The 12055-nt window shown below is 43.1% G+C and overlaps 1 protein-coding gene across 1 annotated transcript in view; it reads right to left on the bottom strand.

Moving 5' to 3' along the window:
- FRMD4B (FERM domain containing 4B) overlaps nucleotides 1–12055 on the bottom strand; it is a 127096-nt gene that overhangs the window by 79731 nt on the left and 35310 nt on the right. Inside the window, exons 2-3 of the mRNA XM_030568715.1 lie at nucleotides 2864–2929; nucleotides 1740–1834 (exon numbers count right to left, since the gene is read on the bottom strand). Of these exons, the coding sequence (XP_030424575.1) occupies nucleotides 1740–1834; nucleotides 2864–2929 (161 nt within the window). The remainder of the gene's footprint in view (nucleotides 1–1739; nucleotides 1835–2863; nucleotides 2930–12055) is intronic.

The raw sequence follows: 12055 nt of genomic DNA, 5'->3' as shown, positions 1-12055 counted from the left end.
TGCAGACCCCCAAGATGAAAAGCCTGCTTTTGAGAATTGCCAACTCAAACTAAAGAGAAGGGCGAGGTGCCCACATTTCAGAGCACAGCTTGTTTGTGGAAGCACTGTAATCTAGTCAGGCAGGCGCCCCTGCACACTTTGTTATCAAAAATCCCATTGGCTGAATCAGTTTAGGGTGGTGTCCACAGGGAGTGACCGAGAAGAGAACACATGCTTCCCCAAGCACCATTTTTAATAACCAGTGGGAACAAAATGGGGGACATGGTTTGTGCCTCACTTTGCCCCGTGGATGAGCTTGGAGAGACAGCCACTCAGTAATGCCTAGTGCTGCCATCCGAGAGATTCTGGCACTGGGACAGACCCCAAGCTGGCACAGCATGACCGCCCCCCCCCCCCCGGAGGTGACAGGCTCACACTCCAAACACTGACAGGCATGTGGCGTCTTCAGCAGATGCCTATAAATTCTGTCATTTGTCAAAATTTCTTCTTGCTTTTTTGGGATACTAGCCGTCCTTACAAAATACCCAGGGAGTGCTTTGGAAAAGCTCGGCAGGTGGAACGGCCACTAAGCAATTAATGAGGGGAAAAAAGTCTCATGGAAGTTCTCCTGGGACGTTGGGAGGAGTATAAACATCACCCCAGAGCTATTTATAGAAGAAATGCTGGAAGAAAACATTTTACGACAATGAAAAGGGCAAGGATGTTGCCAAAACATTTTAAAAAGTCCCGGGGACTAAAGCAGCTCTTCAAAAAATAGACCCACGGCAGTGCCAAGAAGGGCTTCAGAAGCAGACACCTCCTCACACAGAAGTGATACCCAGCTACTATGACATTCTAAAGAGCATCCTCCACTATTTCCCTCCTCCCATACACCCAAAATCCCTGGGAAGGGTACTGCCTCTACAGCTGTGGGTTGACACACAGCTTTGTACAATGGGAAGAAAGTCAGTCTTGTGATTAAGGGTGTCTTTACTGTCACAGACTTCCTATGTGACCTACAGTGATAAGGGATCTGCTAAAAAGGGCGAGAAATGTCCTAGGTAGGGCAGGGATTAACGTCAGCCCTGTAATAAAGACGTAACTAGGGCCAAGATCCAGTTCCACTGGCTACTGTTGCAAACCTCCACCCCGACCAAGCTGGGCTTGTTTTTGGCACGGTTCCTTCTGCCATTTCTGGAAGCTGGGACGTGGTTGCACTGGAAATGCTCATTATGAGGGAGTATAAAGTGACTCGTGCAATGTCACGCAGTAAAACGCACACTGAGGCTAGGCAACATGCTCACCAATGTCAGTCAGCTCGAAGGTTTCACTAACAACTGGATGAGAGAGCAATTCAAGAAGTTAAAATGAATGCTACTTTTGCAGCTGTTTTTGGTAGACTGAAAAGTGGTTTAGACTTCTAGAAAAATAAGCAAAAGGCACAGAAACAGGGAGAGTTTATTACTGTGTTATCCGACTTCAGATTTCTCTGCTGTTATGCCAATTAAGCATTAAAAGTTTGTTTATACTGGGTTTGAGGCCAGAAAATACAAAATGATGTAATTGATTAATACTAAAAATGCTTGCATATTCCCCTACTTTTTTTAAACTGCACAGAGAAGGCATGCATGAGTGTGCTCATATGTGAAGGAGAGACCTTGGCCTGGAGTCCAATTTCTATGCTTTTTGGGACGGACTGAGATGTTGGTTTGCAACAATCATTTCACCAATTGTTTAAAAATAGAAATACAGATACTTACGTATCATCTATAAATGTTATCCCAAAATACTCCTTTTCTTTGAGGTTGAAATGTGATGCCACCAGATCTAGTAACTCCCGAGACAAAAGTTTGGGCTATTGAGAGAATCATCAACATATAATTACATTCAGCTCAGCCATTTTATTTTTAAACTAGTCTTCTCTGGGTGTGCTGCCTTAAAGGGACTTTGCCACATACCGGTAGTTTAAAGCACCATGATGCAGTCTGCTGCCCAGATGGGTCCCATGAAGCCTTGTGCCCTTGGGTATTGACTTCCCAAGTACAGCAAGATTCCAAACCCCAGTTTACCTGTCAGAACTGCAGAAATTTAGAACCAGACATAAATGACTAAGTGGTTGGAGAGCAAAGACAACTAAGTTCTTCAGCCTTCCCAACCAGTTGAAATGTATAAAAAGAAGTAAAAGAAAGGAGTGGCTAGTCTAGGGGAAAGACTGGACTGAATTCAGGCTTTTCATGGACTTTATTGCAGGAAGGACTTTTCAATATAGAAACTGCTATACCCCAGAAAAACTAGACCTTTTTTTCCCCCTTATGACAAGGTACCATCACCCCAAAACACAGATCATTTTCAAAAAGATTTTAAAATTGAAACTCAGAAGAGCTTAATGTGTTATAAATTGTAATGAGAACAGATGTTAAATAAAAGCTATTTATTGAAAAATTTCCAAATGTAACAGCACCGAGAGCTAGAACATGAAACTAGTGACACAAGACAGGTCTGTTTGTTATCGTCCAAGCAAATAACAAAAAGATGAAGTCTGATTTAGATTTTTAAAATCCGTTCCATGTTACTAATCTGAGGACTTGTTAGTCACACAGATGAGGGCTAAACTTTTTTTAGATGCGCCTCTTTGACCTTCTGGTCTAAGTCCCTTTTCAAAAGTGATGCAGTCACTCAGAAGCCAATGAGGTTTAGGAGCATAAGTCCTCCATCACTTATGAAAATGGAACTTGGGCATTTTTGAAAACTTTACTCATGGACATTTAAGAAAAGTTTGACTGTGTCCATTTAAGCTGGTAAAATACAATTACGTGGATTGCATTAAAAGGCATAGATGCCACTATAAAACCAGGCTGTGTTGGGCAAAGTAAAGGGTGTTTACCTGAACCAGCAGTTCCAACTTTCTGTCATCAAGGAGCTGCACCTGGCAGTGCCTGCCTTCTGTCATCTAGAAAGACAGGAACACATCAGTGGTGAGGGAATGGAGAAAACTCAGTTTAAAAGCTCCAGACGGCAATTACTTAAGGCAGTAGGTTTTGATGTCCTTGCTACTGAGCCACACTGGAGGGTGTTCTGGTGACTAAATCTCCTCCCTATACGAAGGCTAAGGTTCTTTCTCCCAGAAGCTGCTGAGCACTCTCAACTCCCATCAACTTCAAACCATAGTTAAGGGTACTTAATACCTCTCAGGATAAAGATGAAAATTACCCAAAAGCTGTAGCAGAGCTGCAGTTCAGTTGTAACTGCATTGTACTTGGCCTGTGCAGTGAAAATAAATCAGACTTATTAATACCTTTACACACAGAGCTAGCAATGTTCTTATGCTTTAAAGCTCTGGCACAGCAACCAGCACTGGGTACAAACAAAACATTTATTCAGAGATTCCAAGGTGAGAGAGGACCATTGTGATCATCTAGTCTGACCTCCTGTATAACACAGGCCAGAGAACTGCCCCCAAAATAATTCCTAGAGCAGGCCATTTAGAAAAAAGATCTAAACTTGATTAAAAAATAGTGATGGAGAATCCACTCTGACCCTTGGTAAATTGTTCCATTGGTTAATTACCCTCACTGTCAAAAATGTATGCTTTATTTCCAGTTGGAAGTGTCTAGCTTTAACTTCCAGCTATTGGATTGTGTTATACTTTGCTAGATTGAAGAGCCCATTATTAAATATTTATTCCCCATGTAGATATTTATGGACTGTAATCAAGTCACTCTTAATTTCTTTTAAGCTAAAAAGATTGAGTCTCTTTGAGTCTATCACCATAAAGCATGTTTTCTAATCCTTTAATCATTCTCATGGCTCTTCTTTCACCCCCTCCAATTTATCTACATCATTCTTGACTTGTGGGCACCAGAACTGGACATAGTATTCCTAGTGCTAAATACAGAGGCAAAATTACCTCTTATCTCCTACTTGAAATTCCCGTTTATACATCCCAGGATCGCATTAGCTCTTTTGGCCACAGTGTCACACTGGGAGCTCATGTTCAGCTGATTACCCTCCACAACTCCAAAACTTTTTCAGAAGTCACTGCTTCCAGGACCAAGTCCCCCACTCTGTAAGTACAGTCAACATTCTTTGTTCCTAGATGCATATACAGCAGAACCTCATTTATCCAATGTAATTGGTATAGGGGTCAGAGTAGATAATCAAAAATCCGGATAAAGCAGAGATTGGGAAAGTGCAATGCTGCAGCACCATCTAGTGGTCAATGCAGAGCTCACCCCCTTCTGGATCTGTGTGCACTGGCAGTTCGGTTGACACAGAGAGCCAGGGTCAGATAAATGGGGTTCTACTGAATTTACATGTAGCCATATTAAAATGCATGTTGTTTGCTTGCATCCAATGCACCAAGCAATCCACATAGCTCTGCATCAGTGACCTGTCCTCTTTATTATTTACCACTCCCCAATTTTAATCTGCAAACCTTATCAGTGATCATTTTAGTTTCGTTCAGGTCATTGATATAAATGTTAAATAGCAGAGAGCCAAGATCTGCTGCCTGCAGGACCCCACTGGAAATATACACTTGATAATGATTCCCTATTTGTAATTACATTTTGAAAGCTATCAGTTCGCCTGTTTTTAATCCATTTAATGTGTGCCATATTTTTTATTGTTCTAATTTTTTAATCAAAATGTCATGCTGTACTAAGTCAAACACCTCACAGAAGTTTAAGTATATTACGTCAATACTATTACCTTTATCTCCTAAACTTGTAATCTCATCAAAAATATATATCAAGTTTAGTTTGATATTATCTTTCCTGGAATGTGTGTCAGGCTGACAGGCCTATAATTACCTGGGTCATTCTGTTTATCCTCTTTAAAAATTGGCACATTAGCTTTCTTCCAGTCTTCTGGAAATTCCCCTGTGCTCTAAGACTTATTGAAAATCAACATTAACAGTCAAGTGAGTTCCTCAGCCAGCTCTTTTTAAACTCTTAAATGCAAGTTATATGGGTCTGCTAATTTAAAATGGCTAACGCTAATAACTTCTGTTTAACATCCTCCAGAGATATCAGTGGAATGGAAAGAATGTTATCAGCACCATATGATAAAACTAGTATCTATTTTCCCCCCAAATACAGAACAGAAATATTTATTGAACACTTCTGCATTTTCTGCAGCATTATTGATAATTTTACCCTTTCCATCTAGTAATGGACCAATACCATTTTCAGGATTACTTTTGTTCCTAATATATTTATAAAACCTCTTATTATCCTTAATTCTGCTGGCTATAGATTTATCCTAGTTTCCCTTTGCTTTCCTTACCAATTTCCTATAATTTCTAACTTATTATTTATATTCATTAAAATCAGCATCCCCTTTCTTCTATTTGTTATACATATTAATTTTTTATAGATGTCTACACTTCCCCTCTAAACCAGGTCAATATTTTAATCAGAACAATCTTCTTCTTAAACTATGGGATTGTGGTTTTTCAGGCATCTAACAAGGTGTTTTTAAATGATTCCCAATCATCATTCACATTTATCTGATTAAATTATTTCTCCCAGCTGATGTGGCTCATATTTAGGAAGTTTATGAACTAAATTAGTAAGTCCCCAGCTGGCCTGAGTTCTGTCCCTTATGACAAGGAAGTTAACCTCAGTCCTAGCCCCTGGGAGAGGGGATGAATTAGTCAGACATTCGAACATGTGCAGCGGGTATCCCAGGCCAGGAAAGGCTGAGCCTCCTCAAAAGAGCCAGGCATGGTTCTGCTCACACTCCACCCCAAGCCCCCATCTGCTTCCCGGTCTTCCCCTGTGGCCTGTGCTTACGGCTTGGGCATCCCAGCGCTCAGGCTGCCTGGTGCTCTGGGCCGCCTGGCGCTCTGGCATCCCGGCGCTCCAGGCCTCGGGCCATCTGGAGCTCCGGGCCTCGGGCTGCTCAGGGCGCTCAGGCCACCCGGCACTCCGGGCCTTGGGCATCCCGGTGCTCGGGCTGCCCAGTGATCTGGGCCTTGGGCATCCCAGCACTCGGCCACCTGGTGCTCTGGGCCTCGGGCCACGCAGCGCTCAGGCTGCCCGGTGCTCAGGCTGCCCAATGATTCAGACCTGGGGCCGTCCAGTGATCCAGGGCTTGGGCTGCCCAGTGCTCTGGACTGCCCAGTGAGCCAGGCCTCGGGGCACCAGGTGCTCGGACCACCCCGTGAGCCGAAGTTGGGGACGCTGTGGCTCCCCGTCCAGTGCTCTGGGGCTGGCAAGGGTGGGTAGCGCTGGCGGCGGGGGTTCAGGGATCCACCAGGAAAGGGCAGCAGGCAGAAGGGGTGTGGCTGGAGGTTAGCCTCCCTGAATGGGTGGTTTACATATCACCCATGCCTTCAAACACTAAGGATCCTGATTCCTTGTTGTGGCAGACATAGGAGACACAGCCTCACTGAAGAAGACGATGGCATTGCCTTATTTGAGTATCAAGACCAGCATAGCTGCTTGGACCATGAGGTTTATCCAGGGATATGCAAGGAGACCTGGCTCACTCCATAGCTATTAGATCTGGACTGTTTTGGTCCCCTTAGTTTCAGGTTTATGTCATGTTTATCCATCGAAAACTATTCCCATGTCTCTCTGGGAACAGGTAAAACAATAAAGGTACATTATGCTCCTTTAAAACCTGTCCTTTAAAATCTATTACATTTTCATGAAAGCCTCTACATTATTTAAGAACCGTTCTATTCTCGGTCCCTCACAGTCTGGGCAGGGCCTGGCTTTCAAGTACTCTGAAGATTACAACTGGTAAAGGGAACCTGGCTTTTATTTCTTTAATCATGCGCTCATAATAACTCATTCTCCTGAAGGCGCAGAGCTTCTGACAGGCCATAAATCTGCAGCTCTAAACATAGACAGAAGGTGGCTTTCTAAGATAGGGATTTTCTAATGAACTAAACATTGTGAACACAGTGGTTCTTTCCCTACAAATGACTGATCTCTCTGTGGACAGTAACAGAGTTAGGGTCAGAGTCTCAGCTGGTGGAAGTCTGTATTGCTCTGTTGATGTCAGTGGGGCTACATCAATTTACACCAACTGAGGATCCAGCCCATACGCTGCACTCTGAGATGGGGCTGGGATTCTACCCCAAAACAGTGACATGACAAGTCCCTCTATAGACAAAGCCTGAGAAAGCCTGGATGTGGGAGAAGGTGGAATGTGTAAAGGAGTTTTTAAAAATATAAAAGCAGCAAAAAGTCCTGTGGCACCTTACAGACTAACAGACGTATTGGAGCATGAGCTTGCACCCACGAAAGCTCATGCTCCAATACGTCTGTTAGTCTATAAGGAGCCACAGTACTCTTTGCTGCTTTTACAGATCCAGACTAACACGGCTACACCTCTGATATTTAAAAATATAAGGCCCTGTTGACATACAAATACCAGTATATCTAGTGCAGTTATACCAGCATAAATGGGCTTATATCACTATAGCTCAGGGGTAGGCAACCTATGGCATGCGTGCCAAAGGCAGCACACGAGCTGATTTTCAGTGGCACTTACACTGCCTGGGTTCTGGACACCGGTTCGGGGCTCTGCATTTTAATTTAATTTTAAATGAAGTTTCTTAAACATTTAAAAAACCTTATTTACTTTACACATAACAATAGTTAAGTTATATATTATAGACTTATAGAAAAAGATCTAAAAGCATTAAAATGTATTACTGGCATGCAAAACCTTAAATAAGAGTGAATAAATGAAGACTCGGCACATCACTTCTGAAAGGTTGCCGACCCCTGCTATAGCTCATTAACATACAGGATGGGGAATAAGCTATGCTGGTATAAGACAATATACAGTACAAATACTGTGTTTAGACCAGGCCTACATTAAAGAAATAACTATTATTCCTTTTCGTTGTAATGGGGTGCGAGAGAGAGAGAGATCCATTACTGAGTGGCCCACAAAGAGGATGTGTGGCTTACAGCTATTGCTGGTCGTGGTGGATCTCCTTTAGTGTAATTGCTATAGACCTTTGGTTTAGGAGATAAAAATCCAGGTTCTAGTCCTCACTCCCAGGGAGCTCAGTATGTGATTTATCTGCATTGTCTGGAGCCCTTAAATCCATTACAATCTGATCACAGCTTCATTTGTCACTAAGCCATTGTGATTTATTTATGAACACACATGCTACCATAGATTAGTCATTTCATCAACTTACACTTTTTCTGCCTCTGACATACTGCTGCCAACTGCCCCCATCGTGAAGCGTCTGATCCATCAATGTTTAAGTCACAGCCCCATCTGTTGCACTGAGATAGCATAAATAATGGCAACGCCTAATTGCTTGTTTTTACCCAATGAAATTGTGTACATCATTTCTAATGGCTGTAATTGTCACATCTATCTATTGTTAAGTAAACACATTCTCTCTTTCTCTGTCTCTCTCACTCAAAAATAAAAACATTGTGCCATGGAAAGCTGCCTCAAAGATTCAAGTGTAAAAGCTATCACAATCATTTGCACTTCTACTGCGCCAACCAACAGCGAATCTCAAAGCACTTTAAAAATATTAAGCAATTAACTCTCACGACAGGCCTGAGAGTTTGGTAAGTAAGTGAGATTCCCTCATTTTATAGATGGAGACGTAGGCACAGAGCTTAAGTGACTAATTCTGAGACGTGCTGAGCACTCACAACTCTATTTAAAGTCAATAGAATCTGTTAGTGCTTAGCATCTCAGAAAAAATCAAGCCATAAATGACATACTTGGGACCACATAGGAGAAATAGGACCCAAATATCCAGATTTATGCTCTAACAAGACAGGCCTCTCTTTTACCCCCAGAGATTTTTCATAAATTGTTAAAATAGTTAAGAGGTATAAATCCATCTTTGACTCTTCTTCCAATTCATTACAATTAAATTACTGATACAACTCCTCGAATTAACCCTTGAATCAGGCGTCTTGTGGTTGTTAAGATTCTCTGAACTTCAAGCATTTTATATTATCTCAAAAATGCAGAATTTTAGAAAGTTAAATCTGGATTATTTAGCACAGAACAGAACAGCACAAGAGCATTCAGTGATAGGGCGTATTGAGTTGCGATTGTTGTGTCATCTCCATCACGTTCTCAGTCATACAGGCTGTTCCATACAGGGGACCTTGCATTCGCAGTGAGCCTCATGGTTTCTGCGGGCGGAGGGGGTGTTCCACACCACAGCTTGCAAAGCCCGGAAGACCAGAGATAACGACTAATTTACGATTATATAGCACCCTTCTTCCAGAAGGATCCCAAAGCCCTTTGCAAGCTATGCAGAGTCAGTTCATCCACCAACATTTGATACCATGCACCAGTGCTACGCAACAGTTCAGGACAGGAAGCCGATGCCTTTTCCATGTGAAACAAGAGACGGAGCTTTAAGTAGCAGAATGTAGTTACTCAGCACAGAGGGAGACCAAGGCACATGTAAGACAAGTAATGTGGGATCTTTAGGGACACAAGTTATGGGGATGTCAGTTTTACATTTGCATTTATTATACCCTCAAGCACAGGTCCCAGATTTCCAAGGGAATGTCCTTTGTGAATCTTTTCTTTTCTTGCAGGCAGAGACCTCTCACTGCACAGCTACAAACCAGCCTCTTCAGCCACACACACACACACACACACACACACACACACACACACACACACACACACACACACACACACACTGCAAGCACTCACACCCAGTATCCCCACTTGCTCTTAAAGGGGCAGCTCTCATTTTTCCCTGATTGCATAATCTATGTAGCTATTTGCAAAGCAAACACAACCCCAAACAAATATTCAACATGATGACTAAATATAAAACACTGGGAATCTATCGCCAGGCACCTTATGCATCCGAGAGAGGTCAGCTCAGGCAGCGCCACACTGAGGGAATGCCTTCAAGGTTGCAGTCTAGCTGTTCTATCCAGGGAAAGGCTCACTTCCCGCACGTGCCATGAAACAAAATGATGTGACCTGAATGAGTCTAATCATTGCCAGGAGGGGAAGGAGGCTAGTTCTGTGCCTCAGGTCCTTCACTGATCCTGATACTATGAGGCAACTTCTGCCCTACATCTGTGGGCATGGAAGGCCAAAACAGCAGAACCAGCATGCTCCTGTATAGGCCATGAGAGCACAACTCAAGACACCTGGGTGCCGGGGAATTGGGCAAGACCTTCTTTAACACACAGGATAAGGTAGGTACCTGACTGTGATGGTGGATATATGACTATACACGTGCATTGCCCCAAGCCTCACTCTCACAGGGGCAGGACTTTAGAGGCTGTTGCTGCAGCAGCTGTGAACTGGCTCTGCAGCTTAAGAGAAGGATTCCGTGTCCCACCGACTTCCCAGAGGGTAGGGGGCGATATTATTTTGTATTGAGGTAGTTCCCAGAAGCCCAAATCAGGGCTAGGGGCTCCATTGTGCTAGGTGCTGTACACACAGATAACAAAAAGACTCGCTTTGTCCCCTAGACTAGGGATTCTCAACCTTTTTCTTTCTAAGGCCACCCCCAAAATCCTACAAAAACTCCACAGCCCACCTGTCCTACAACAACTGTTTTTCTGCATATAAAAGCCAGGGCCCGCATTAGGGGGCAGGAAGCAGGGCAATTGCCTGAGACCCCCACTCCACACACGGCCCAGTGAAGCTAAATTGCTCAGGCTTCGGCTTTAGCTTCAGCCCCAGGTGGCAGAAATTGGGGCAGCAGGGCTTCACCTTTCTGCCCTGGACCCCAGTGAGTCTAATTTGGCCCTGCTTGGTGGACCCCCTGAAATCTGCTCATGGCCCCTCAGGGGGCCTTGCACCCATGGTTGAGAATGACTCCCCTAGAGCTTACAAATGTCGCCCTCTAGTGTCAGAGGAAATAAAAAGGGGCATTACTAAGGGAGATCGTCTTTAGCTCAAGAGATAGAGGCCTGGGTTTTTGGAACTGAAGAACAAGGCGCGAGTCCTGGCTCTCCAGGTAGGTACATGCAATTTACTTACCTGTAGCTCATCAGTTATTTAATTTGGTTTACTCAAGATCTGTGCAGGAATCAGGATTTGACTCAACAGCTGTAATAGCTGCCAGGTCCCATTTCCTGCAGTTACATTTTCCTCTTCTGTCCACTGCGCCTTGCTAATCTGAACAGTATGACTGGTAGTTCTTATTAAAGAATTTACTGCACGATGAACCGTGGCAAAGACAAGACACCGATATTACAAGCAGTTCGGAGATAGATATGAATTTGTATGTATTTCAGCTTAATCAAAATGGGTTTTTTTTGCCAATGCGCATTTATATCAATTATATTTTGCAAAAGTGTATGTCTCTGTATATACCCAATCATTGATACTAATGATAGGGATGTTGTCTATTTACTGATAGGAAAACGGTAAAATAAGGAGAAACTTAAATAGACTCAAGCCCTTGTTTCCAGTCCTACCTTCTGTTTAAAATCAAGAAACAAGTGGAACAAAGCGCAGCATGGAACCTCCCTCGCAACAAAACCAAACCGAAAACTGCAGAGGTATTGGATTCTCATGTTTTCCAAAGAAATCAGCAACCCCTTTTTCTCTCTCCGCACAAGTGGTCAGCTCTTACCTAATGCAGGTTTATGCAACTCAAAAGCAAAGGGCGGGGAAGGAGAGAAGAATGATTGCCCAGGATGTTTACACTTTACCGAATCTCTGCAGCACTCTTAGCTTACAGACAAGCAATTCCAGCAAGTTTTATGCAAGCAGGTAATTTACTCAGATGCTTAATGAAAAGGAGTGCACTGAAAGAATATAGGTGTCCCTTTCTGTATCTGTGCATGTGTTGGGTCTAAACTTTTGGTGAACTTTGGAGCCAAAAAACACCCAGACTGGCCGTCTCTGCATAATCCTTTCTGAACCTTTTTTTGAACAAAGCACTGACCTGCAAACTACTCATGACACCCCCTTCCTCAAGTAGCCATTAGCCTTTTATCTCTATGCATTTACTTGTTAAACTTGCTCTTCCTGTAAAATCTTGATTGATTATGCATGACCATTATCTTTTATTAATCACTTTGTTTACTTCTGTGTATAAATATTGATGCTCACCCCTAATAAAGGGGCCACACTTATTCTAAAG

Source organism: Gopherus evgoodei, chromosome 7 (genome assembly GCF_007399415.2).
Source record: "Gopherus evgoodei ecotype Sinaloan lineage chromosome 7, rGopEvg1_v1.p, whole genome shotgun sequence".
Lineage (NCBI taxonomy): Eukaryota > Metazoa > Chordata > Testudines > Testudinidae > Gopherus > Gopherus evgoodei.
Note: the sequence above shows the minus strand (reverse complement) of the source record. Positions and strands in the feature narration are given on the sequence as shown.